General features: G+C 40.3%; 1 protein-coding gene across 1 annotated transcript in view; it reads left to right on the plus strand.

The window, feature by feature from the left end:
- The window catches only part of KLHL42 (kelch like family member 42), a 73,500-nt gene extending 46,537 nt beyond the window's left edge, over window positions 1-26,963 (plus strand). Inside the window, exon 3 of the mRNA XM_089920433.1 lies at window positions 26,632-26,963. Coding sequence (XP_089776559.1) covers window positions 26,632-26,882 — 251 coding nt within the window. The 3' untranslated portion in view covers window positions 26,883-26,963. The remainder of the gene's footprint in view (window positions 1-26,631) is intronic.
- The last annotated feature ends 976 nt before the right edge of the window (window positions 26,964-27,939 follow it).

Genomic DNA, 27,939 nt, shown 5'->3' on the forward strand with positions numbered 1-27,939 from the left:
TAATCCCAAACTCCCAATCCATTCCTCCCCCACCCCCCTTCCCCTTGGCAACCACAAGTCTGTTCTCTATGTCCGTGAGTCTGTTTATGTTTTCTGTTTATGTTTTGTAGATAAGTTCATTTGTGTCATACTTCAGGTTCCACATGTAAGCACTATTATATAATATTTGTCTTTCTTTGTCTGACTTACTTCACTTAGTATTATAATCTCTAGGTCCATCCGTGTTGCTGCAGATGGCATTACATTGTTCTTTTTTATGGCTGAGTAGTATTCCATTGTACATCCATTCCATTCCACATCTTCTGCATCCATTCATCTGTCGATGGATATTTAGGTTGTTTCCGACCTTTGTTGTTTTTAACCACATTAATGCAACACTTTAAAGAAGTTTTTCTGTGTTAGCTATCTGTATTTGTTATCTATTGCTGCATAACAAATTACTCTAAAACAGCTTAAAATAACATTATTATTCACACATTTTCTGAGGTTCAGGAATCCAGGAGCAACTAAGCTGGGTAATTCTGGCTCACAAATTCTCATGAGGTTTCCATCATGATGTTGGCTGGGGCTTTAGTTGTCTTTGAGAACTTGACTGGGCTGGAGAATCCAATCCCAAGCTCGTTCTCACAGCTCTTGGCTGGAGGTTTCAGTTTTTTACCATGTGGGCGTCTCCATAGAGCTGCCCACAACAGGGCAGTTGGCTTTCCCCAGAGTGAGGGATCCAAGAGAGAGAGGACAAGACAGAGGCCACAGTGTCCTTTATAAACTAATCTCAGAAGTGATACAACACCACTTCTACCATATTCTATTACACAGAAAAATCCTGGTGCAATGTAGAAGGGTAATACATGGGTGTGAATGATAGGGTGCCATCTTGGAAGCTGGCTACAGCAGTCCATTCTCTGGGTCCTAATGATTCATCTCCCTTCCACAAGCAAAATACACTCATCCCTTTCTCAAAGTCCCCCAAATCTCATCCCATTAGACCATCAGCTCAAAGTCTAGAATATTGTCATCTAAATTAGGTCTAGGTGCAGATGAGGCTTGTCAGGTGTAGTTACCTTGAGTATGGCTCCTCTCCCTCTGTAGACCTGTGGACAAAAAGACACTCACACTCAACAAGCAATGTTTAGGTAGGCGTGGGATAACCACCATAGAAATTTCTGCTCAAAAATGGGGAAATTAAGAGGCACAGAGGAATCCTTAGCCGTTCTGAACCCCAGTTGGGCCAACATGGAAGTTCCTTGATTAGGACTCGGTCACACTCCTGACTAGGAGTTATTCTACATCACTCTTGGTTCTGTCTTCTGGACTCCTGCTTCTGTCCCCTGGGTCATCCTTACTCTTTTATGAAAATTAGCATGTGTTTGCCGCTGAGTATTTTTCTCAACCTGCTTCTTGTCAGTAGAGTGTTTGGGACCCAATGGCCTCTTTTCATGTTATCCTTTACTCTGTAATTTTCAGTCAAAGCTGAAATAATTCTTTAAAAAAATTTATGGGCTTTCTGTGAATCCTCTTGGGGTTTACTCCATTAGATAAAAACCCGTAAATCTCTGAGAGAGGCCCTCCTAAAGGCTTAAGCTTCTACGAAGTGACAATGTCCCTAAACATCTTAAAAGTCTCGCTGTTTGAACATGAGTAAAACTCCTAAAATCTTTACAGGGCCTTAATCTAAATGAATAGTACTCTGAGGGACAGTGTTTTCCTGGAAGTGTCCTGTATTTGATCTCTGCTCGAAAGCCCTTTCTAAAATTAATCATTGTTTGTCACTTGGAAGGCTGAAAATGTTCAAAACCACTGTTTTTTAGTGGTTTTAATGGTTTCCTGGCATGTTCAATTTAACAGTTTTTTCATGTGATAGCCGTATTTCCTATAAACAGCAAGAAGAAAACAGGTACCACTTTAACACTCTGGCTGGAAATATCATCAACTGGATCCCCGAGTTCATTGGATATATTTATTTTCTACTTTCTCCTATAGCTGCAGGTGATGGTGTTGCTAAACCTCCTGCCACTTCACAACAAGGATCAACTTTCACCTAGTTTCCAGTAAGTTTTTCCTCAGTGTCCTTTAAGTCTTCCCCTAGCAGTTTCCTCAAAGTCCAAAGTTATGTGAACAGTGTATTCAAGGGTCCTTAATGTTTCACAAACACTCTCCTCAGAACACTTACAGCTTTTCCAGTTTCCACCCACTGCTTTGTTCCAAAGCTCTTCTCACATTTTAGGTTTCTGTTATGGTACTCCACTTCCAGGTAACAAAATCTTTATAACAATTATTCCAGATGAAAAAGTTTATTCCCAATTCCAGACTGTGATATGAAAACTCAAGGGGTTGTGACTTTCTCAAGGTCACACAGCCAGTATGTGGATGAATCATGACTCAAACCTAAGAATAATCAAAGTGCATCACCCTTCCCTCCCCCACCCTCCCAATACCGTGCTTTCTCTTGAGGAAAAAAGGCAAACAATTTATAAATAATTTGGAGTTGCTGAAGTCTTGACAGGAACATCAAATTACATGGTTCTAAGTGCCCCCATTTAGATTGTATTCTATTGTTTCATACTGTCCAGTGCAGAGACCCTGAGTCTATAGAGGGCCTCATTTTATAAATGAAGAAACTGAGAAGTATTAGAGTCAAGATTTAAACAAGGGTCAACTGACTTCAAAATACTTTATCCTCCAAGTGTCCAGCCATGCACATCACGCCTTATTCATTCATATTTGAACGATGTGAAAGACACCATGTTTACGAAGGAGGGACAAAATGGAACTAACTGTATGTCCTTACATTCTCTGTACTTGGGGCCCCTCATCCATAAAAAAGAAAAATGGTAGGTTTCCCATAGGGATATTGCTGTGATTGAATGAGTCAATGCATGTAAAGCTTAGCAGTGCCTGGCCGTCTTGTAAGCTTTCCATAAATGTCCTCACGAGGTCAGTACTCAAGAGATTTGCACCCTAGCCCTAGTACTGTCTGGTCACCTCAACCACTCAAGGCCCTGCTTCAGGTCTGCTTCAAAACAAAGATGGAAGTGATCCATTCTGGATGCTACCAAGACTTGATGAGGAAAAATGAAATGAATTACATGACCAGTACTGAGTTCTGCAGCAGAAAGCTGTTGCAGAAGTGTGGCCTTCTGTATCACCATCTCAGAGGTTATGAAAGAACCTCATTCTGAGTCTGTAATGCCCCTTTGGCTCCAGCCTGGAGCCGGAGCTTCATTAAAAACTGTGAGCTGTGCCAGTTTGTCTGGGGCTTTATGAGGCGGATGAAAGGGGGCCTCGGAAGAGACTATCGGTTCCATCGTGGCTCGGGTGGGTGTTCGCCCCCAGACTCGCGTGGTGAGATGGAGGCAGCCCTCAAGGGCCAGGGCATTGATCTTGCCCCCAAGGCTTGGAATGTGGCTCCAGCCTTCTCCCCAGGCCTCTTGAGGCTCCACAGTAGGCCTCACACTTTTCCCGGGTTTATTCCTGGTGGCAACTGGTCTCACAAGGTAGGAAAGTATGAATTTGGAGCTTTGCGGTCATTTTTATGTAACAGTGTTTTAATACATAAGATGTTAGAGTCAAGCTTTCTATGCTTTCCAAACGGTGTCTGTATTTTGATTTTTAATGTGCTCCTGAACAAGGCTGTCTGCCAGCACAGGCCAAATCTGGTTAAGAAGCGCTCCTGTACCTGGAAAGGGTCCCTTGAGAAAGCACTTCAAGTCATTTATCCAGCGCTGGCTGGTTTTGCTCTTGGCTTGGAGACTGTCAACTTTCCACCAGACCTGCCGCATAGTAGAGCACATCCTCTCCGAGAGGGCGAGAGAGCCAGGAGAGAGCAGGTTGCAGGAATGACGGCTATAAAGCAGATGTTATTAGTGGGCATTGGGTGAGGTGGGGAGGCCGAGTACAGTAGCTTTATTTCAGCCTCCAAGGTGGGCCGCAAGACTGTGGTCTAGAAGGAAAGCTGCTCCCATTTGGCTGAGCCTGGCATTCTGAGAATCCCCAGGCGAAGAAACACTTCTGCCTGGTGTGTAAATTCAGAGCTTGGGTCTGGAAGGAGTGATGTTGATGAAATGCAACATTTAGGGCACAGCTTTGAGAGCTCTCAAAAAGACACTGGTTGGGAACTTGGAGCAAGGATTTTAAATATCTCATGACCACCCAGTTTTCATTTCGTTTTGATTATTCTTATAGTAATAAGCCTGATTAACAACAACAGAAGAAAAAAAGAAAGAAAAAGAAAGAAAGAAAGAAGAAAGAAAGAAAGAAAGAAAGAAAGAAAAAGAAAGGAAGGAAGGAAGGAAGGAAGAAAGGAAGGAAGAAAGAAAAAAGAACAAGAGAAAATAAGATTTGGTGGAAACTGGTTTTGCATCGTTAAGTGGGGCTCAGCTGTCTGATTTATACATGAAGCTGGGTCTGGTGATGAGAAGCCCTTATGTAAGTTAGGTTAGTATACCTGCACCACATTTTGTATATGGGACTCTAGGTCTTATTCTTGTCACTCTGATGTCTTCATTTTGAAAGGGGATCTGGGTAATTCAGTGTCCCCTTCAGGGTCTAGAGAGACTCCCTTGGCAGATGGTAATAGCATTGAACTACCCACAGGATAACTGAACACTTGCCTAGTAGTTTATGTTTGGATTTCTTTTTTGTTTTTCCCCAGAGAATTGAAATAAGAATAATTCCTTGACTCTGAATTTGACCAGCTTTAGATAAGGTTACTGCACATCATCAGGGGGTCTGTAGTTCTTCTGAGTATTTCCCGTCTAAATCCCTGGGTTAAATGCCTTTCCTGACACTTCACGTTGCCGTGGTTTCCCTCCCAACCCTCTTATTCACTAATTCCTTTAGGAGGATTTTAGTAAAATGTTCCGGTGATTATCTCTAGAACTGGAAATAATGAAATGGAATGAAATAAACAGAGGCCAGATTTATCTCACTGAGTTGTGTTTGAGCATTTCAAGTTCAAGTTATATGACTGTGTGTGTAACAACCACCTGGGTGATCCCCAGAGAGATGTATGCACATCACAGATGGAGATGTTGTTCCTCACAGATTTGTCTGCTGTGCAAAATTACCTTTACAAAAATTAATTATACTGATGATTTTTTGCCACACTTTTGACCTTAATGGAAATTAGGACCGGTTCATAAGACTCCTTTTTGTCTTTAAGGCCAGTCGACAGATGTGAACTCTGTGCAGTGGTGTAACTTATTAGGCTGGATTGGATGTTTAAACTGGAGAGGGTTAAATGAAATACATCCCAATTTCCAGAGCTCTTTAAGAAGAAGTCCAACTATTGTGTGCCAAAGGCTAAATATTTAAAACAGAAAACACTGAGACAGACTGGAAGCTTGGGCACGTCCAGGAGAAGTATTTTTAACTTCCCAAACTTCAAGCATGTAGCATCAAACCATTAATTCATTGCTCTGCACATTCATTCATTCTGTAGTCCTTTCCTTTCCTATTCAGCCTTGTCAGTTTCTGTATTAAAAGTGGTTTCTCCTTCCTGTTGTGATTTGTGGAGCAACCTCATTAACTTCAGGGTTTCATTGGTTCAAAGTTAGGAGTGGGGGACTTCCCTGGTGGCTCAGTGGTTAAGAATCTGCCTGCCAATGCATGGGACACGGGTCCGAGCCCTGGTTCCGGAAGATCCCACATGCCGTGGAGCAACTAAGCCCGTGCGCCACAACTACTGGGCCTGTGCTCTAGAGCCTGCGAGCCACATCTACTGAGCCCACGTGCCACAACTACTGAAGCCCGCTCGCCTAGAGCCTGTGCTCCGCAACAAGAGAAGCCACCATAATGAGAAGCCTGCGCACCACAACTAAGAGTAGCCCCCGCTCGCCGCAACTAGAGAAAGCCCGCTCGCAGCAACGAAGACACAATGCAGCCAAAAATAAATAAACAAATAAATTTATTAAAAAAAAAAAGTTAGGAGTGGGTAGTTGATCCTTCCAAATATAGACTGGAGATCAACCTAGAATAAATAGAGTTGAGAATTAACACAGAGAGCAGCACTGAACTAAGGAAGTTAGAGATAAAGTTGGGCCCAGGGAAAAACCTGAGAGCCGGGAGAGATGGGCTTTGGTCTCTTGATCCCTACTTTCTGCCTGTTTTTCTCACATTGAGGGCAGTTCTGTGCTCTGCCTCTGTCCTGCCATCTTCTGAAACACAAGTCTACACTAACATGGCAATGATTGGAGATGCCTTTTTCCTCAGGGGCTTCAGAGGCAGAAAGAGTACTGAGTGCAGAGGTCAGTGCTTAACTCCAGAAGTGATGTCTAATGACGGACTTTGATTCTTGTGGCATTTGACTAACAGGTTGTCTGAAAGCAGCCTTTACAGCGACCCCTAGAATCCACTAGGGAACTGTCCATTCAGATCATTCTTCTACCAGCCTACTCAAAGAGCTTCATATATTTTAATCTTCAGTGTGACATAAAGGTAGAGAATAGGTTGACAAGTTCCTGACTGTTTAGCATGTAGGAAATTGAGGAACAGAGATTTTAGGGAAAGTGAAAGGAGAGACTAGAAACCATCACTAGTTTTTAGGCTAATCTTTTTCTGTTCTTTAACCTTAACATATACTTGGTGATTTCCAGGAAGTAGACCTCAGACTCTCTTGGATGAAGCCTTTTAGTGATATGCTGGCAAATTAATACTGAGTGATCGCTGGCAAAACCACATCTCTACACTCCCACCATGGTTACAAGAATTTTGAATTACTGAATTACTGTTTTCCCTAAGAAATTACGATCAGGTAATAACCAAATATTCCTTTCTCCAAAACGTATATTTATTTGGAGAATTTCTAATTATGTTGGATATTTATATCTGATACAAACTGATATAACTTAGCAGTTGAAAAAGTATTGCATTATATATAAAGGTAACTAGTTCAACATTTTTCTATAAACTGAAAATCAGTGTACAGAACACTTTACATTTTCTTTCTACTAGGGATAGCATTATTGGTTTTCAGTATTCCAGTGGTCTGGCATACAGTACTATTTTTAACTACCAAATCATCACATTTTACTTGGTGTAGTACTGTTATTATTTAAAATATCTGAAACTTGAGTCAATTATGTCTCAAGATCAAGAGCAATGACTCAAATTTTCAACTGAAATGAAAAGACAATCTGAGGCACAGGCTACAAGTTTAGACAGATCTGCAATGTGCAAGATGCAAAAAGCAACTGGACCGTGCTATTGCAAGCTTCCATTGCAAGAATATTTCTTATTCTTGTTCAAAGGTTTTTCAAACTAGCAGAATATGAACACAATAGTACTGACCTCTAAATGTGATATAGAAGATGAAACAAGCCATAAATGCATTCTTTGAAACAAAAGCTATAGGTTGCTATCAATAAAAGACAGCTTTTGCAATTAAAAAAGTTCAAAAAGATCTCCTTAAAAATATTCACAAAGAGATGATATTATTTGAAGCTATAAGAAACAGAGGGAAATATTTGACATTGGCTCATAATTATCTCCTCACTGGTCTTCAGACTGTTAGAGTCAGAAAAAGCTTTTGTCAACAGCTGGAAAATTTCTTGTGAAAATTTGTGTGTTATTTAAAAATGACACACTGCTTTTTCTGGAAGACAGCATTTAAAAATATTAAGTAATATTCCTTATTAACCTTTTTCTATTCCTTACATATTTTCTCTTTCATGTCAGTGACTTTGTTCTTGAACACTTATTTTTATTAATATTATTTATGAGTACTTTATTTTAGGATGACAATGTGTATTTAATGTTTACATTTATATAAATAAATTTTTCCTGGAGATGATTTTAGTTTGTAAATGTTGTATCGGAATGTGTGATATATTTAGTTTCACTGACATTTTATATGAAATAAATTAAATTAAAAAATTTAAAACACTTTAAGTGTTAAGTGAAATAAGTACAAATACAGTATTGTCATTTTGTCCTGTATTGTAATCAACATCAGTTTCTACTCAGAAATCTGCTAATTTTAGTTTTTAAAAGGGCTTTGGACTCCTAAAGTATTTCATGCCTAATCCACTACTCAAACAATTTAAATTCAAAATTTAGGGACTTCCCTGGTGGTCCAGTGGTTAAGACTTTGCCTTCCAACGCAGAGGGTGCAGGTTTGATCCCTGGTTGGGGAGCAAAGATCCCACATGCCTTGCGGCCAAAAAACCAAAACATAAAACAAGCAATATTGTAACAAATTCAATAAAAACTTAAAAACAATTTTAAAAAAGTTTAAAAAGATACCTGTTAGTACAATATTTTCAAAGAATTTTTACTATCACCATATTACAGACATGGAAACTGAGAGATGTGGGCTGTGTCTCTGATACTAACGGCCACGTTTATGTAGTTATTGGTATAATTTAACAATTTACAGTTGCAGACTTCATAAAAATTCATTAGTTTTTATGACACTATTACTCTTCCATCTAATTCTAGTGAATTGAAAGAAATTTTTATCAAAGTATTATCTACAATAGTTTAAAAACCAAATAATGTTAAATGGCTTGTGACAAAACAGTAGTTGCTTGTGTTTCATCTCTACCTCTATCCTGATCTCCAGAAGTAATAATTTTGAACTCTTTTATATGTATTTTTTGGCATTAGCCTTTCAATCTTTTGACTTATCAATTTTATATATTATATTTATTGTCTTCCTCAATTTCTGCTCAAATACAATATTCCATCTTTTCATTGTTATGACTATGTTAATAGTTATCCACTAAGCCAAGTAGTATGCTATTGGTTATTTTTCTTTTTGTACAACTTTTTCTTCTACCTGGAGGTAATATTACTACAGTGACTTCATTTCTTCACCTGTTTAGTTTTCTAAGAACATGTGATGAAGCCTCCCCACCCCTTCCAACAGCTTCATAACAAGCTTATTACTATGTTTGGCTGCATAGTTGAAGCTGTCGGGTATTTTCTTCCTTCCTTTCCTCTCACACCCACCTTTGGGGAAGGGAAGGATGTGAAGGCATCGTCTGTTTACTATGTGGAACATCACCCTTGCCTTTCTCTGTGCTTCATGTCTGGAATCTGCCTGATTCAGTTTCTCCAGCGGAAACATTGCCAGAGAGAAAACCCTTGTCTCCTATCGCGGGGGTTGGAGAGGGAGTGACAGTGTAGGGTGGGAGCAGGACCCAGGGCCCAAGTGTTCCTCATACAGACTTTCAGACAGGTCTTCTCTTTTCAGTGCCTTGGCCTCATCTCTAACAGGCACTTTGAATTCTGGAGTTTTCCAGGGTTTGCTTCTCAAAGCCGTATCTCCCCTCAAGTCCCCCCACCTTACCATTTCAGGCACTGAATTTGACCTTTCTCCTCTCAACTAAGTGATTCACAGTTCTCCTGTTTACCTCTACCATTTTGACTCAGGGCTATAGATGATTTGATTTTCATCAAAAATATATGGCATAGTTTGTTTCCTATTTTCCTTGTTTTGAGGTAACTTTTGAGAGGGGATTGGACCTGTCTTTGCTCTTCCAACTTAAAACTGGATGCCTTTTATGGATTTTTTTAGAAGGCTCTGCTTTTATTTTCTGGCCAGCAGTCTGTGGTCTAATGGTCCAGTGGTCTTTCACCCATAGGGATTCATAGAGTTCCTTTACATTCAGGAGATGTTTTGGTTAGGGCTCTTTGGTAGCAAACAAAAGAGACCACGTCTGGTTACCTTAAGCTCACAAAATCCAAGGACAGGCTGAGTGGCCAGGTCTTAGCTGGGATAGAGCCTAGGGAAGCTCTAAGCATCTAAGTAGCTGGAACTAATGGGCAGTCTCTCCACTGGGTTGTTTTGAGAGGATTGCACATCTCCATTCCTGTTCTTTCATCACTTCACTCAAGAGTCAAATTCCAAGCAGAAAAAATATGATTGTCCAAACTGGGATCAGATGCCCATTTCTTAAGAATTCTTAGCCAAAAGAAAGGGGAAGGAATGTTGGCAGGCAAAACAAAGCAAATAAATAAATAGATGTCCACCCAGGTGATAATTTTATACGGTTGGAGAGGTTAATGGAAGCTGGTTTTGCTTTTTTTGAGATCTTTCAGGCAAAAATTCTCCTTGGGATATGCCAGTACTACTGGCAGGTCACTTTTTATTACAACGCGCCTGCTGGTACAGGCTGTCCACTTAGGAGAGACAGAGTACACTTGCCACCAAAAATTCATCTGAATTCTCTTCAGTAGGACTCTCTTGAAATGCTTTCTATAGGATGTTTTGGGCTAGAATTCTTTGGAGTGGAATTCAGGAATCTTTCTAGGAAGTAAGTGATTTATTTATTTATTTTTTCACTCAAATTCAAACAGTTCCTCTCTAGGAAGAGTCCCTTACATAATCATGCAGTTTTCAGTGGGGAGAAAGTTTAGTTCTTTACTCCAGGTTCCCCTGAGGACACAGGGCCATACATCTCAAATTTGCAGGGCAGTCAACAGAGTGATTTATGACCCATCGCTTCACAAGTCAGCTTCACTCAAGCATTTGAGAGAAGGAAGAACAATCAAATATGTTCTAAGTTCTTGTCTTTGCAGATCAAATGGTAATCTTCGTAGCCAAGCACCCATCTAAAATAACATCAATATTTCAGTCTCAAGGGGCAAACCAGTCTCACAAGTTTATGAATTGTCAGCATAATTAAACCAAGACTCTGGCATAGCCCAAAGACGTTTCCCAGAAACTTTAGGCCCCAGAGAAGAGTTATGTCAAACAGATAGAATAGTTTCAGATCTCTTGAGAAAAGGAAAATTACAGTAATATTTATAAGGAGAATCTGTACAAATGCAATGTTTTCCTAAAGCCATCATTTCTCAGACTTCAGTATGAGAGTGCTTTTGCATAAATAATCTGCAGTTAGTGTGAATTTTTGGCGTTTGGAAAATTTATTAACAAAGTTAACCTCAGGAACATTGCCCTCTTCTGGAAGTACTATTAAATATCTTTTCTGCAGGGAGGTGTAATAATACAATATGAATTTAATGAGGAACATATAGGTAACAGGTCTTTTTCTGAACTTCGCCAATCAAATGAACATGTTTCAGCCAACTAGAAGTTGCAATATGAATAGAAATATCACGTGATATTGAAATGCTGCCAAAGTTAGGGCCTGAAAATTGTGACACACACTGGCTAGTTTAGCTGTTTTCAAAAGACTTGGCTGCTAGCACATGGTTATTAAACATCATTTATCTTAGTGCAAGCCATCCATAGATTCATCCTCATTTTCTGGAAAGGAAGCTGAACAAGCAAGGGAGAGAGAGACAAGTATTGACTCTAAGGAAGGGACCAGGCAGACACTCAAATAACTTCCATTTGTTGTTTCCACTGAAGGTAAAAGTGGGGCCTTAGAAGACAGAAATGGCTAAAGGTAACGTGGCCTGAAAGCAGCAGACTGAATTCAGCAAAGCACAGAAGTAGGGTGATCATTGGGGAGAGGACTCAGAAAATGATGTCTCACAATTATAACAAAGATAAGAAGTGATTTTTTTTTTCCTTGTTGGACTTAAAAAGACAATGACATTGAAAGGGGGTTTGGTCAATCTCATCAGCTAAGTGGCCCAAAAGAGGGGTGAAAATCCCTGTAGGTTACAACCAGCTGGAACAAAGTACCTTGCCCTACGAACTATAAGAAATGCTAAGCAAGGTATTTGAACAACTCCATGATGACAGGATGAAGCCTAACAACTTCTGGATAAAAACAAATTGAAATGAAATTTCACCCCAACAGTATTGTCCTTTTATGTTTAACATGTCCTGATTCAGTTCCATGAATATTTTTTGAGCACCTCCAATTTTTTTTTTTTACTAACCCTAGTGTTAATATCAATACTTCTAGAATCTTTATAAGAATGAATTTCTTGTGAAACATAGCAAGCAGGTCATTAATCCCTTTAAAGTACTTAATGCAATGCTTCATGACAGGAAGTGAGCAGGATAATAAAAACCTTTACTACTTAAAACCACACTTAATATTTTTATGGCTAGTTGGCCTGACAAAATATTCTCTGTGAGTCATCACTTCAAAGTGAGGTCCTGGGGACTTATTAAATATATAACAGCAGGCCTCACGTCCATTGTATAAGGCCCCCCAAACATGAACTGCTCAGGCAAGAGCATTTAAGTAAGAGGGAGCCTACAGGGTGTCTTTGTGTGTCCCATGATCTGGGAAACCATGGGCCCAAGGTGCCTTTCTTTTAAATCTTTAAATTATATTCCTGACAGCTTAGCCTTGAATAGTTTTACATTTACTTATAACTGACCAATTTCGACTAACTAAAGAGAGCATAAAGCCTTAACATGGTCCTATCTAGCTTGTTTAGTGTTGAAATAGTTCTGTCAAGTTCATTAAGATAAAGATTTAATTTGGAGCCATTTGCAAAGTATGGGCTGAGGGAAGGAGCAATTTGCAATCTGTCAGCTATTGCCCCAGTCTTTGGGCAATAGCCAGGAAGCCCTAGCACCACTTTTAAGCCAAATAAGAGCAAAGAATGGAATATAGAAGTCTATTTGGCTTGTATGTAGAACTTTCTCAACTTACCGCCACTCTCATTAACAGTTTTTAGACACACTCTTTTCTTATAAAGCTCTAGGGGTTAGAAATCCCACAGCTTACACTGATACCCTTGATATTGTTTCAAAATATTCACAGTTAGAAATATGTTCTATCCACATTACCTTTTTTTTTTTTTTTTTGCGGTACACGGGCCTCTCACTGTTGTGGCCTCTCCCGTTGCGGAGCACAGGCTCCGGATGCGCAGGCTCAGCGGCCATGGCTCACGGGCCCAGCTGCTCTGCGGCATGTGGGATCTTCCCAGACCAGGGCACAAACCCGTGTCCCCTGCATCGGCAGGCGGACTCTCAACCACTGCGCCACCAGGGAAACCCCACTATCCACATTTTCTAAATCTTACAAGTCGAAAGCCATTTTCCCCTTTCTTTAGATTTCAAAGGAAATGGATTCACTCATAATTTATTTTTTTTTAATTTTTATTTCTTTTAACATCTTTATTGGAGTATAATTGCTTTACAATGTTGTGTTAGTTTCTTCTGTATAGCAAAGTGAATCAGTTATACGTATACATATATCCCCGTATGCCCTCCCACTTGCGTCTCCCTCTTACCCTCCCTATCCCACCCCTCTAGGTGGTCACAAAGCACCGAGCTGATCTCCCTGTGCTATGCGGCTGCTTCCCACTAGCTATCTATTTTACATTTGGTAGTGTATATATGTCCATGCCACTCTCTCACTTCTTCGCAGCTTACCCTTCCCCCTCCCCTTACCCTCAAATCCATTCTCTACATCTGCGTCTTTATTCCTGTCCTGTCCCTAGGTTCTTCAGAACCTTTTTTTTTTTTTTAGATTCCATATATATGTGTTAGCATACGGTATTTGTTTTTCTCTTTCTGACTTACTTCACTCTGTATGACAGACTCTAGGTCCATCCACCTCACTACAAATAACTCAATTTCCTTTCTTTTTATGGCTGAGTAATATTCCATTGTATATATGTGCCACATCTTCTTTATCCATTCATCTGTCGATGGACACTTAGGTTGCTTCCATGTCCTGGCTATTGTACATAGAGCTGCAATGAACATTGTGGTACATGACTCTTTTGGAATTATGGTTTTCTCAGGGTATATGCCCAGTAGTGGGATTGCTGGGTCGTATGGTAGTTCTATTTTTAGTTTTTTAAGGAAGCTCCATACTGTTCTCCATACTAGATGTATCAATTTACATTCCCACCAACAGTGCAAGAGGGTTCCCTTTTCTCCACACCCTCTCCAGCATTTATTGTTTGTAGACTTTTTGATGATGGCCATTCTGACCAGTGAGAGGTGATACCTCATTGTAGTTTTGATTTGCATTCCTCTAATGGTTAGTGATGTTGAGCATCCTTTCATGTGTTTCTTGGCAATTTGTATATCTTCTTTGGAGAAATGTCTATTCTTCTGGCCATTTTTGGATTGGGTTGTTTGTTTTTTTCATATTGAGCTGCATGAACTGCTTGTATATTTTGGAGATTAATCTCTTGTCAGTTGTTCCGGTTGCAAATATTTTCTCCCACTCTGAGGGTTGTCTTTTCATCTTGTTTATGGTTTCCTTTGCTGAGCAAAAGCTTTTAAGTGTCATTAGGTCCCATTTGTTTATTTTTTTTTAATTTCCACTCCTCTAGGAGGTGGGTCAAAAAGACCTTGCTGTGATTTATGTCATAGAGCGTTCTGCCTATGTTTTCCTCTAAGAGTTTGATAGTGCCTGGCCTTACATTTAGGTCTTTAAGCCATTTTGAGTTTATTTTTGTGTATGGTGTTAGGGAGTGTTCTGATTTCATTCTTTTACATGTAGCTGTCCAGTTTTCCCAGCACCACTTATTGAAGAGGTTGTCTTTTCTCCATTGTATATTCTTGCCTCCTTTATCAAAGATAAGGTGACCATATGTGCATGGGTTTATCTCTGGGCTTTCTATCCTGTTGCATTGATCTATATTTCTGTTTTTGTGCCAGTACCATACTTTCTTGATTACTGTAGCTCTGTAGTATAGTCCGAAGTCAGGGAGCCTGATTCCTCCAACTCTGTTTTTCTTTCTCAAGATTGCTTTGGCTATTCAGGATCTTTTGTGTTTCCATACAAATTGTGAAATATTTTGTTCTAGTTCTGTGAAAAATGCCATTGGTAGTTTGATAGGGATTGCATTGAATCTGTAGATTGCTTTGGGTAGTATAGTCATTTTCACAGCATTGATTCTTCCAATCCAAGAACATGGTATATCTCTCCATCTGTTTGTATCATCTTCAATTTCTTTCATCAGTGTCTTATAGTTTTCTGAATACAGGTCTTTTGTCTCCCTAGGTAGGTTTATTCCTAGGTATTTTATTCTTTTTGTTGCAATGGTAAATGGCAGTGTTTCCTTAATTTCTCTTTCAGATTTTTCATCATTACTGTATAGGAATGCCAGAGATTTCTGTGCATTAATTTTGTATCCTGCTACTTTACCAAATTCATTGATTAGCTCTAGTAGTTTTCTGGTAGCATCTTTAGGATTCTCTATGTATACTATCATGTCATCTGCAAACAGTGACAGTTTTACTTCTTCTTTTCCAATTTGGATTCCTTTTATTTCCTTTTCTTCTCTCATTGCTGTGGCTAAAACTTCCAAAACTATGTTGAATAATAGTGGTGACAGTGGGCAACCTTGTCTTATTCCTGATCTTAGTGGAAATGGTTTCAGTTTTTCACCATTGAGAGCTATGTTGGCTGTGGGTTTGCCTTATATGCCTTTATTATGTTGAGGTAAGTTCCCTCTATGCCTACTTTCTGGAGGGTTTTTATCATAAATATGTGTTGAATTTTGTCAAAAGCTTTTCCTGCATCTATTGAGGTGATCATATGGTTTTTCTCCTTCAGTTTGTTAGTATGGTGTATCACATTGATTGATTTGTGTATAATGAAGAATCCTTGCATTCCTGGGATAAACCCCACTTGACCGTGATGTATGATCCTTTTAATGTGCTGTTGGATTCTGTTTACTAGTACTTTCTTGAGGATTTTTGCATCTATGTTCATCAGTGATATTTGCCTGTAGTTTTCCTTTTTTGTGACATCTTTGTCTGGTTTTGGTATCAGGGTGATGGTGGCCTCATAGAATGAGTTTGGGAGTGTTCCTCCCTCTGCTACATTTTGGAAGAGTTTGGGAAGGATAGGTGTTAGCTCTTCTCTAAATGTTGGATAGAATTCGCCTGTGAAGGCATCTGGTCCTGGGCTTTTGTTTGTTGGAAGAGTTTTAATCACAGTTTCAATTTCAGTGCTTGTGATTGGTCAGTTTATATTTTCTACTTCTTCCTGGTTCAGTCTCGGAAAGTTGTGGTTTTCTAAAAATTTATCAGTTTCTTCCAGGTTGTTCATTTTATTGGCATAGAGTTGCTTGTAGTCATCTCTTAGGATGCTTTGTATTTCTGTGGTGTCTGTTTTAACTTCTCCTTTTTCATTTCTAATTTTATTGATTTGAGTCCGCTCCCTCTTTTTCTTGATGAGTCTGGCTAATGTTTTATCAGTTTTATCTTCTCAAGAAACCTGCTTTTAATTTTTTTGATCTTTGCTATTTTCTTTGTTTCTATTTCATTTATTTCTGGTCTGATCTTTATGATTTCTTTCTTTCTACTAACTTTGGGTTTTGTTTGTTCTTCTTTCTCTATTTCCTTTAGGTGTAAGGTTAGATTGTTTATTTGAGATTTTTCTTGTTTCTTGAGGTAGGCTTGTATCGCCTTGTATTGTAAACTTCCCTCTTAGAACTGCTTTTGTTGCATCCCATAGGATTTGGGTCGTCATGTGTTCATTGTCATTTGTCTTTAGGCATTATTTGATAACCTCTTTGATTTCTTCAGTGACCTGGTTATTTAGTAATGTATTGTTTAGCCTCCATGTGTTTGTGTTTTTTTACATTTTTTTCCCTGTAATTCATTTCTAATCTCATAGCGTTGTGGTCAGAAAAGATGCTTGATATGATTTCAATTTTCTTAAATTTACTGAGGCTTGATTTGTGACCCAAGATGTGATCTATCTTGGAGAATGTTCCATGTGCACTTGAGAAGAAAGTGTAATCTGCTGTTTTTGGATGGAATGTACTATAAATATCAATTAAATCTATCTGGTCTATTGTGTCATTTAAAGCTTCTGTTTCCTTATTAATTTTCTGTTTGGATGATCTGTCCATTGGTGTAAGTGAGTTGTTAAAGTCCCCCTTAATTATTGTGTCACTGTCGATTTCCTCTTTTACAGCTGTTAGCATTTGCCTTATGTATTGAGGTACTCCTATGTTGGGTGCATATATATTTTTAATTGTTATATCTTCTTCTTGGATTGATCCCTTGATCATTATGTAGTGTCCTTCCTTGTCTCTTGTAACATTCTTTATTTAAAGTCTATTTTATCTGATATGAGTATTGCTCCTCCAACTTTCTTTTGATTTCCATTTGCATGGAATATCTTTTTTCATTCCCTCACTTTCAGTCTGTATGTGTCCCTAGGTCTGAAGTGGGTCTCTTGTAGACAGCATATATATGGGTCTTGTTTTTGTATCCATTCAGCGAGCCTGTGTCTTTTGGTTGGAGCATTTAATCCATTCACATTTAAGGTAATTATCGATATGTATCTTCCTATTACCGTTTTCTTAATTGTTATGGGTTTGTTTTTGTAGGTCCTTTTCTTCTCTGTGTTTCCCACTTAGAGAAGTTCCTTTAGCATTTGTTGTAGAGCTGGTTTGGTGGTGCTGAATTCTCTTAGCTTTTGCTTGTCTGTAAAGATTTTAATTTCTCTGTCAAATGTGAATGAGATCCTTGCCGGGTAGAGTAATCTTGGTTGTAGTTTCTTCCCTTTCATCACTTTAAATATATCTTACCACTCGCTTCTGGCCTGTAGATTTTCTGCTGAGAAATCAGCTGTTAACCTTATGGGAGCTCCCTTGTATGTTATTTGTCCTTTTTCCCTTGTTGCTTTTAATAATTTTTCTTTGTCTTTCATTTTTGCCAGTTTGATTACTATGTGTCTTGGTGTGTTTCTCCTTGGATTTATCTTTCCTGGGATTCTCTGCACTTCCTGGAATTGGGTGGCTATTTCCTTTCCCATGTTAGGGAAGTTTTCGACTATAATCTCTTCAAATATTTTCTCAGGTCCTTTCTCTCTCTCTTCTCTTTCTGGGACCCATATAATGTGAATATTGTTGCGTTTAATGTTGTCCTAGAGGCCTCTTAGGCTGTCTTCATTTCTTTTTTTTTTTTTTTCTTTATTCTGTTCTGTGGCAGAGAATTCCACCATTCTGTCTTCCAGGTCATGTATCCGTTCTTCTGCCTCAGTTATTCTGCGATTGATTCCTTCTAGAGAATTTTTCATTTCATTTATTGTGTTGTTCATCATTGTTTATTTGCTCTTTCATTTTTCTAGGTCCTTGCTAAACATTTCTTATATTTTCTCCATTCTATTTCCAAGATTTTGGATATCTTTACTATCATTACTCTGAATTCTTTTTCAGGTAGACTGCCTATATCCTCTTCATTTGTTTGGTCTGGTGGGTTTTTACTTTGCTCCTTCATCTGCTGAGTATTTCTCTGTCATCTCATTTTGCTTAGCTTACTGTGTTTGGGGTCTCCCTTTCTCAGGCTGCATGTTCGTAGTTCCTGTTGTTTTTGATGTCTGCCCCCAGTGGGTAAGGTTGGTTCAGTGGGTTGTGTAGGCTTCCTGGTGGAGGGCCTGGATCTTGTCTTTCTGGTGGGCAGGACTGCATCCAGTGGTGTGTTTTGGGGTGTCTGTGAACTTATGATTTTAGGCAGTGTCTCTGGTAATGGTTGGGGTTGTGTTCCTGTCTTTCTAGTTGTTTGGCATGGGGTATCCAGCACTGGAGCCTGCGGGTCATTGAGTGGGGCTGGGTCTTAGCATTGAGAAGGAGGTCTCTGGGAGAGCTCTCACTGATTGATTTTACATGGGGCCAAGAGGTCTCTGGTGGTCCAATGTCCTGAACTTGGCTCTCCCACCTCAGAGGCTCAGGCCTGACACCCAGCCAGAGCACGGAAACCCTATCAGCGACATGGCTCAGAAGAAAAGGGAGAAAAAAAAGAAACAAGAAAAAAATAAAATAAAGTTATTAAAATAAAAAATAAAATATTATTGTAATTTAAATAAGTAATAAAAAGAAAAAAATAAAGAAGAGAGCAACCAAACCAATAACAAATCCACCAATGATAACAAGTGCTAAAACCTATACTAAGATAAACATAAAAATCAGAAAATAATCTGTCGCATACAGCAAACCCCAAGTCTACAGTTGCTCCCAAAGTCCGTGGCCTCAATATTGGGAAGATTCATTGTCTATTCATGTATTCCACAGATGCAGGGTACATCAAGTTGATTGTGGAGATTTAATCCGCTGCTCCTGAGGCTGCACAGAGAAATTTCCCTGATAGCTGTGGCTCGTGTCCATCTGTGGAGCTAGTTTAGGCAGTGCTCTGAATCCCCTCTTGTCACACACCCCGGAGCAATGGTCTCTTGCCTCTTAGACAGGTCCAGACTTTTTCCCAGACTCCCTCCCAGCTAGCTGTGGTGCACAAGCCCCCTTCATGCTGTGCTCATGCAACCAACCCCAGTCCTCTGCCTGGGATCTGACCTCCAAAGCCAGAGTCTCAGCTCCCAGTCCCACCCATTCTGGCAGGTGAGCAGACAAGCCCCTTGGGCTGGTGAGTGCCAGTCGGCACTGATCCTCTGTGCGGGAATCTCTCTGCTTTGCCCTCTGTACTCCTGTTGCTGTGCTCTCCTCCGTGGCTCCGAAGCTTCCCCCCAGCCACCCCCCATATCCGCCTGTGAAGGGGCTTCTAGTTTGTGGAAACTTTTCCTCCTTCACGGCTCCCTCCCACTGGTGCAGGTCCCGTCCCTATTTTTTTTTTTTTTTTTTTTTGCGGTACGTGGGCCTCTCACTGTTGTGGCCTCTCCTGTTGCAGGGCACAGGCTCTGGATGCGCAGGCTCAGCAGCCATGGCTCATGGGCCCAGCCGCTCCGGGGCATGTGGGATCTTCCCGGACCGGGGCACGAACCCTTGTCCCCTGCATCGGCAGGTGGACTCTCAACCACTGCACCACCAGGGAAGCCCCCGTCCCTATCTTTTTGTCTGTTTTTTCTTTTTTCTTTTGCCCTACCCAGGTACATGGGGAGTTTCTTGCCTTTTGGGAGCTCTGAGGTCTTCTGCCAGCGTTCAGTAGGTGTTCTGTAGGAGTTGTTCCACATGTAGATGTATTTCTGATGTATTTGTGGGGAGGAAGGTGATCTCCACGTCTTACTCCTCCGCCATCTTGAAGGTCCTCCCCCTCGCTCATAATTTAAAACTTTATTTTTTGAGCATGCTCCATGTACCAGACACTGTTCTAGGCTCAGGGAATTCACAGACAAATAGTCTCTGCCCTCATGGAGCTTACCTTCTGGTGAATGTTGTCTGATGTGGTGTTTTCCTTTTTACCCGTGAATATAACCAGCCAGCAGCCTCTGTTGTCCATCTGCAACCTTCCGACTTCCTCAGAGGAAACCCTTCATTAAAAATGAATGATTATCATCTGGCTTTCATCTCTTTCCACAACTTTTCAACCTCCCCCCACTGACTCTATGCTATCCCAATGTGTACATTGCCTCTTGTTTTCCATTCTTCAAATACCCTAAAAAAGAAAAGAAAATAGAAGGCGAACAAACAAACAAACACAAAAAGCCCATAAAACAGATGCTTGGTAATGTTGTTATCTATCCTATCTCTTTAGGAACAGAAGCAGTTTAAAAACAGGAGCTGGGCCTATTTTCAAGTAGACCTACCTGAGTTCATTCATTCACTCACTCATTCATTCATTCACTCATCCAGTAAGCATTTAAAATTACGTGTTTGTAGAAACGTCTAAACTGTAGAAAAATACAAGGAGAAAATACCACTCACTCACATTCCGACCACTCAGAATTAACCACAGTTAACATCTTGGCGTAATTGCTTCCAGTGTTGTGAGTATTTAACACGGAGTATAAGAACAAACCTAAACCTAATAGTAAATGCTCACCCTGTTCTGCAGCACTTCACTCAATAACAGTACCCTTTAGGTACTTAATTATATTCATTTACTAAGAAGCAGAAGGAATGTTTTCATGGAGGTTTCTAAACATGTTTCTCGAGATGCAGTGGAATGACTTGCTGTAGCTCTTATTGCAAAGTCCTCACAGCCCTAGTCCCACTTCAGGGTCCTCACCGCACTACCACAAAGCTTGTCTGTGTACATACAAACATCACCGGCAATGGCTCTTCTGTTATCTACAAAATATTTGGGTGTGGGTTTGGCGGTTGGACTCTACTGAACTCAAAGGCGCTTGTGAACACAGACTTAACCGCAAATGATCAAACGTACACACACACACACACACACACACACACTCTCTCTCTCTCTCTGTCTCTGTAACACACACAGATACACACACACACACACTCCATTGGCTACAATAATTACAAAATGTTTAAAATAAATCATCTTTGACAGTGATTGCCCCTGGGGGAGGGGTAGCAAATTACATTGGGAACTGCCCCAATTTCTTCTGCAGTCTTGTATCCACTGGCTGGGAGGAATTTCCCAGCAAGCCTCTCCCACCCATTTGATTCCCTGGCAGCCTTTTTTCAGGGATTGAGTGTGTTGGAGTTCATTCCCGATAAGTGACACAGAGGGAAAGGATTTCAGCGCTGGGAAAGGGATATTTTTCTGTCTGGCTTGGGGTGGTGGTGGGTTCTAAGAAGAGCAGATGAGCTCCAGGTGCAGCCTGCTTCACTCCTGCCTTTCCTTCTTTCCTCAGCCCTGACCTAAGGATGAGACCAGACATGTTTGGTCGGCCCTTCCCCCTGCCCGAGCGGGAGAGGCTCTGGTGGAGCTGATGGGCTGACGGCAGTGGGAATCCTGATCTCAAGCCCTCATTTGACTGCAGGCCAAGCGTTTCAAACAGCAGGCCTTTCATAGCCGGGAAAACCCCTGCTAGACCTGCTGGACACGCCACACAACCACATACAGCTCAGCTCATGTCAACAGAACTGATAACCAAATGGGGCTCCTTGGCGTCCTGTCCCTGGCAGCCTTGCCAACCCGCTACCCTCCGGGTCCCAATTAACACGCGGCTGCACTAGAACCAGGAGGCGGGAGCTGAGGGTTTGTTTACCACATAGTTAACAGGCAAACACAACTTAATCACAAGGAAAACAGCTTTTATGAGAATCATCTTGAAGTCCTTCAACGGCCTTAGTAAACCATCCAGGAAACCAAAACCTAGAGTTCCCTTCGATGTCGTTACTGTTGGAGGGGAGGCCAGTATGGTCTTGCTTTTTGACCATTTACAGCCGCCAGGCTACGCGATGCGTCTCCCCGTTCTGAAGACCTCTCTGGGTCATCACCCTACATGGTTCTTCTGTGATCGGCTGCACTTTTGAAAGAAATGGACTTTGGAAAGAGATACAAGGTCGGGGAAAAAAAATCTGTCTTTTAATCCAAGCCCCCCGAACACCAGGCAATTTTCACACACTCTCTCCATCTTCATTCCATCACTGGGTAGAGGACCCCTGCGTTACCTCCTTTTACAGAGAAAACCAAGGCTCTTGAGGTAAGTCACTTCTGAAGGTTACACAGTTTAAGTCCAAAACTGGGATTTGAACCCAGGTCTGGTGGCCTCCAAACCCCATTTCCTCCCACTCTACCTCACCTTCTATCAGAAGATCTGGATTCTAGCTTTGGACGTGGTAGTTATTAGTCACCGGATGCTAGGCAAATCTCTCAACAGTGTAGTATCAATTTCTTTATCAGTAAATTTTATTTTTACAGAATCAGATTTGATAATGTAAAGTTGTAAAGCATTATATCAAGTCCAGGAGTATTACTAACATTAAAGAAAGGAGCTCTCCAGGGCTGGGCAGTGGCCTCTCAGAGTCACAATTTATTACTGCAAGGTTTGTTGGTTAAAAATGAAAAGTGGTGTCATGGGGGTGTAATGTGCAGCATAGGGAATATAGTCAATAATATTGTAATAACTTTGTTGGTGACAGATGGTAACTAGACTTATCGTGGTGGTCATTTCATAATGTACAGAAATATTGAATCACTATGTCATATACCTGAAATTAGCATACTATACGTCCGTTATAATTCAATAAAAATAAAGAATAGATGTTTTATTTGAAATTCTGATTTTTTTAAATTAGTAAGCATTTCATTAAACATTAAGAACATGTTTTAAGACATAGACTACTTATGAATGGAAATAATGTCTGTCTTTTGGATTTGTATTCTAATCCATAAGAACTCAGACTTAAAGGTTCACAAGAATCAGTCACAGTGGTGGGGTGGGGAGGGTTTGCAGACATTCTTAGTTACTCACCCAGCATCCATTCCCCTCTTTCTCTTTCCAAATAGGAACTAAATTTTGCTCATTTATTCTCTCATCTCTATACTGACCCCATCTTTAGGTCCAGATGCAAAGGTAATGTGAGGAGAGGCTTGCTGAGGCTTCTAGGAAAGTTCTTCAGGGAGAAATGGAATTTCAGCCCAGGTTGGAAGAATCCATCATCTCCTAAATTGTGTGATCTATACCTACTGAAGTTTTGTACATAGGTTTAAATCATCTTCCCATGTGAATAATTTTTTCTCTCTTTTTCATGTAGATGAGAAAAATTGTATTAATACTCTTATGTATTTAAGCTAATTTTTAACATTGTCAACACATGAGAATACCAAGAAGAAGTCATGGTCTGGCAATTCGATTTTCTCATCTTAGTGCAACGGTAACATGCATAACCCCAAAGTTGAATTACCCTACAGTGCTGAGGATCTATACGATTCAGGGAAAAATGGTGGTACTAGAGATTATTCCTTCAGTTCTAAAATGAGAGAGGGTTGGAAGAGTGGGGGAAGGAGAAGGAAAGTCTTAATTGGAATCTTGAAGAATAATTAGATTTGTATAGGTGAAGAGGCAAGGAAGGTCTTTTCAGAATGGGGAACAGAAACAGCTTAAGAAATAGGAACAAGGATAGAGATAGGAATAAGGAAGGCATTTCTGGAGAAGAGAGTTGACTCTTCATTTTGGAAGATTGGTTAGGTAGGGCCTTGAATACTGTATTAAGGAATGTGGATTTTAATCTCTGACATTGGGGAGCCATTGAACGTTTCTGAGTGGGGAATTACATGATGAAACTATTGTTTTAGGCAAAATATTCTGAGGATATTGGGATTTAATAGTCCCCCTAAGTATATCAGTGCTATGGGCTGTGATTAATTACCTACATAATAATTCCTTTTAGTTTTGGGGTAATTGTTTTCCAGGTCACTTGGGCTTTTGGAGCTGTGTTAATACACTGAATGCTGGCTAAGTCTAGTGCTCATTTGCTCGTTTCAGTTTCTTACTTTCTCTTGTTTTATTTGTCTCTTCCTCTGTCCATCTCTATAGCACACCAACCTAATACCTACACACACACACACATGTATCCCATGCCCTTATCTTCTCAGCCCCCATCGAACAGACTTGCTTCTTTCTGTTACCATTCATACCCTCCATCCTTGATTCCTCATTTTCCTGGTCAGTTCTTTTTTTAAAAGATTATAAGAAAACCCTGGAATAAATTTACCTTTTTAATATTTCATTTACTGAGAGCCTACTGTGTGCCAGGTACTGTGGTAGCTTCCGGGAACACCAAGTTAAAGATATGGTACCTTTCCTTTAGTGTCAGTCTAGTGGAGAAGATGAACATCTATGTTATTAAAGTACAGTATGATGAGAACTCCATTTAGCAGTATGAAGAAGTATGAATACTTCATCATGTTGATCCAAAGAGGCCAGATCCTTGCTGTCTATTCTTCCAAGGAACCAGGATACAGGAATGTTGTCTAGGTTTAGCCAGTCAGATGCCTCTTCTCAGGACTTGGGATCTTGATCTAGTGAAGCAAAGAAACTAGGAAGGAAGGGATTCATTCTGGGCAGGATTATTGCAGTGGTAAGAACGTCAGTGGCAACATCCAGTGGCCAGTGCTGGGGTGGCTTGCTAGACCACTATCTTCATTATCAGACTGGTCTTGTTGGGTAATTTTGGCTGATTCTGGCTTTCTTGGTTCATGCTAAGTTACTGAATTTGTTCTCAAGACCCTCCAGGAATTCTGGGAGCAACCTCTTATCTCTGAATATATTTTATTTTTGGCTTTAATCACACTTGCTTTCTGTTGCTTACAATGAAGCACCCCGGCTAACATTGCAAAGACAGGCTACAAAGTGTCAGGGAAATTAGTGCAGGGGAATTTGGGTCTTGTTGGACTAAAAGCAGTGAAAAATCCAGCAATATTTAAGGGATGGTAAAGTTTAGCTCATGAAATACAACAGAGAAATAACTAAGTTATGGTTTATAGTAGTCTGTGATAAAGTGTGCATTGAAGGTCACTGCCACAGACCAGGATGAAGGGCATGAGAACTTCAACAGCCATGGGGTTAGAGGGCCCCTTGTAGTATCCCTGAACAGCGACAAGAAGGACATGTGAAGTTCAAGACCCTAAATTATTGGCTTTAATTCAGGGAGTTTCAGAGAATTTCTATAATTATATTAAAATAATTCAGGCCTAAAATTCAGGGAATTTCTAAGATCATGCTAAAATAATTCATTATCTATTTCAGCTACAGAGCTGAGATTGCTACAGACTAAACAGAGTTTAATCTGGGCATTGCCAAATTACAACATCAGTTGAATTAGCAACTTTACCAGGTCTTTTATTTAATAATAAAGATGTGCTTTGGGAAAGAATGGCATCCAGAGGTCTGAAAGGAGAATTCAGGGTACGTTGAATATTTAACCTCAAGTAAATTCCATTTGCCTGTTGTGATAGGTAGAATAATTCCAAAGTTGTCCATATCCTAATCTCTGGAACATGTGAATATGTTACTTTACAGAGCAAAAAAGATTTTGCAGATATGATTAAGATTAAGGACCTTGAGATGAAGAGATTATTATGGATTATCCAGGTGGGTTCAATCAAATCACAGGAACCCTTAAAAGTGAAGAACCTTTCCCAGCTTGTGGTCAGAGGGAGACATGACCATGGAAGAAAGGTCAAAGAGAGATGGAACAGTGCTGACTTTGAAGATGGAGGAAGAGGACCACAAACTAAAGAATGTTGGTGGCCTCTAGAAACTGAAAAAAGCAAGAAAACAATTTTTTCCCCAGGGCTACTAGAAGAGAATGCAGCCCTGCTGACACCTTGATTTTACCTCAGTGAGACCCATGTCAAACTTCCCTCCTACAGAACTATAAGATAATAAATTTGTGTTGGATTAAACCACTAAGTTTTTGATAATTTGTTACAGTGACAATAGAAAATATACCACGCAAACAAGTTCCTTGTCCATTTTCTGATAAGGCTGCCTTTTAATTTATTTTTATTTTAAAAAACTTAAGATATAATTAATTAATTTATTTATTTATTTTGGCTGCGTCCAGTTTTAGTTGTGGCACACGGGCTCTTTGTTGTGCCCCGTGGGTTCATAGTTGAAGTGCACGGGCTTCTCTCTAGTTGTGGTGTGCAGGCTCCAGAGTGCGTGGGCTCTGTAGTTTGTGGCACACGGGCTCTCTAGTTGAGGCACGTTGGCTCAGTAGTAGTGGCGTGTGGGCACTTGGGATCTTAGTTCCCCGACCAGGGATCAAACCCGCGTCTGCTGCATTGGAAGGAGGATTCTTAACCCCTGAGCCACCAGGGAAGTGCCTAGGCTGGCTTTTTAGATCACATAACTCTTTCACATAAGGGATTAATATGCAAAGAGAAACAGTTTATTCTTATGTTCCCCTCACCCACCACTCATTTTCTTTAGATGTGTAAGCAAAGTTAGATCCCAACCTGGCAAAATATAAACTCACACTTGGGAGGAGAGTGTTACACACCAGTAAAGTAAGATTGAAAAATTATATCAGCAAAACTCTGTAGAATATGCGTGGGCATGGATTCTTAAGGGATTAAACCAAGGAGAGAAGAGTATAATTTTATTTTATTTATTTTTTTTACTAGAGCAATGCTGTTTATTTATTTTTTTATTTTCTTTCATTTTTTAATTTTTTTTTTTTTTTTTGCAGTATGCGGTCCTCTCACTGTTGCGGCCTCTCCCGTTGCGGAGCACAGGCTCCGGACGCGCAGGCTCAGCGGCCATGGCTCACGGGCCCAGCTGCTCCGTGGCATGTGGGATCTTCCCAGACCGGGGCACAAACCTGTGTCCCCTGCATCGGCAGGCAGACTCTCAACCACTGCGCCACCAGGGAAGCCCCTCTTTAATTTTTTAAAAAAATTTATTTTGTATTTTTTTTTTTACATCTTTATTGGAATATAATTGCTTTACAATGGTGTGTTAGTTTCTGCTTTATAACAAAGTGAATCAGTTATACATATGTTCCCATATCTCTTCCCTCTTGCGTCTCCCTCCCTCCCACCCTCCCTAACCCACCCCTCTAGGTGGTCACAAAGCACTGAGTTGATCTCCCTGTGCTATGTGGCTTCTTCCCACTAGCTACCTATTTTACGTTTGGTAGTGTATATATGTCAATGCCACCCTCTCGCTTTGTCACAGCTCACCCTTCCCCCTCCCCATATCCTCAAGTCCATTCTCTAGTAGGTCTGTGTCTTTATTCCTGTCTTACCCCTAGGTTCTTCATGACATTTTTTTTCTTAGATTCCATATATATGTGTTAGCATATGGTATTTGTCTTTCTCTTTCTGACTTACTTCACTCTGTATGACAGACTCTAGGTCCATCCACCTCACTATAAATAACTCAATTTCGTTTCTTTTTATGGCTGAATAATATTCCATTGTATATATGTGCCAAGAGTATAATTTTAAATCGGCCTACAATTTTTAAGAGGATGCAGTTCCCAGAGAGTCAAAATTCAATTGGCCAGCTTGAACAGCTGGGTAAATTCTTACTGATTATTTACTTGGGTTACTAAAACTTGGACTCAGTGTCCTATTTTGGATAAATTCCTTGGTATAATATAGTGGAAGGAATCCTGAGGTTTAGGAATATAGGGAAAGTTGGAATGGATTTATCAAACATGACTGATCTGTTACAAGAGAGCCCAGAAGATGCTTCTTCTCCAAGGCCTTAGTTACTACAGCATTGTATTTACTTTGAAAGGTGCTTTAGTGAATGTTTTCCATAGGCCAGGAATGCTGGTGGGAGATTCTACATTTAAAATGAACTCCTGGGTTTCACTGAGAATGGGGGGAACTCAAGATGGCAGAGGCTAAGTCAAAGCACTTACCACAGAGGCCCTGTTCCCCAGAATGTTCCTTAGGATGGCTAATGATCCGATGGTCCCTATTCCTGAGATAGATGGGCTGCCCACTAATATTCTGCTTGATTTATACAACAGAAAAGAACTCCACAT

Source organism: Delphinapterus leucas, chromosome 11 (genome assembly GCF_059928025.1).
Source record: "Delphinapterus leucas isolate spDelLeu-1000000601 "Yukka" chromosome 11, BTC_Dleu_Yukka2, whole genome shotgun sequence".
NCBI lineage: Eukaryota > Metazoa > Chordata > Mammalia > Artiodactyla > Monodontidae > Delphinapterus > Delphinapterus leucas.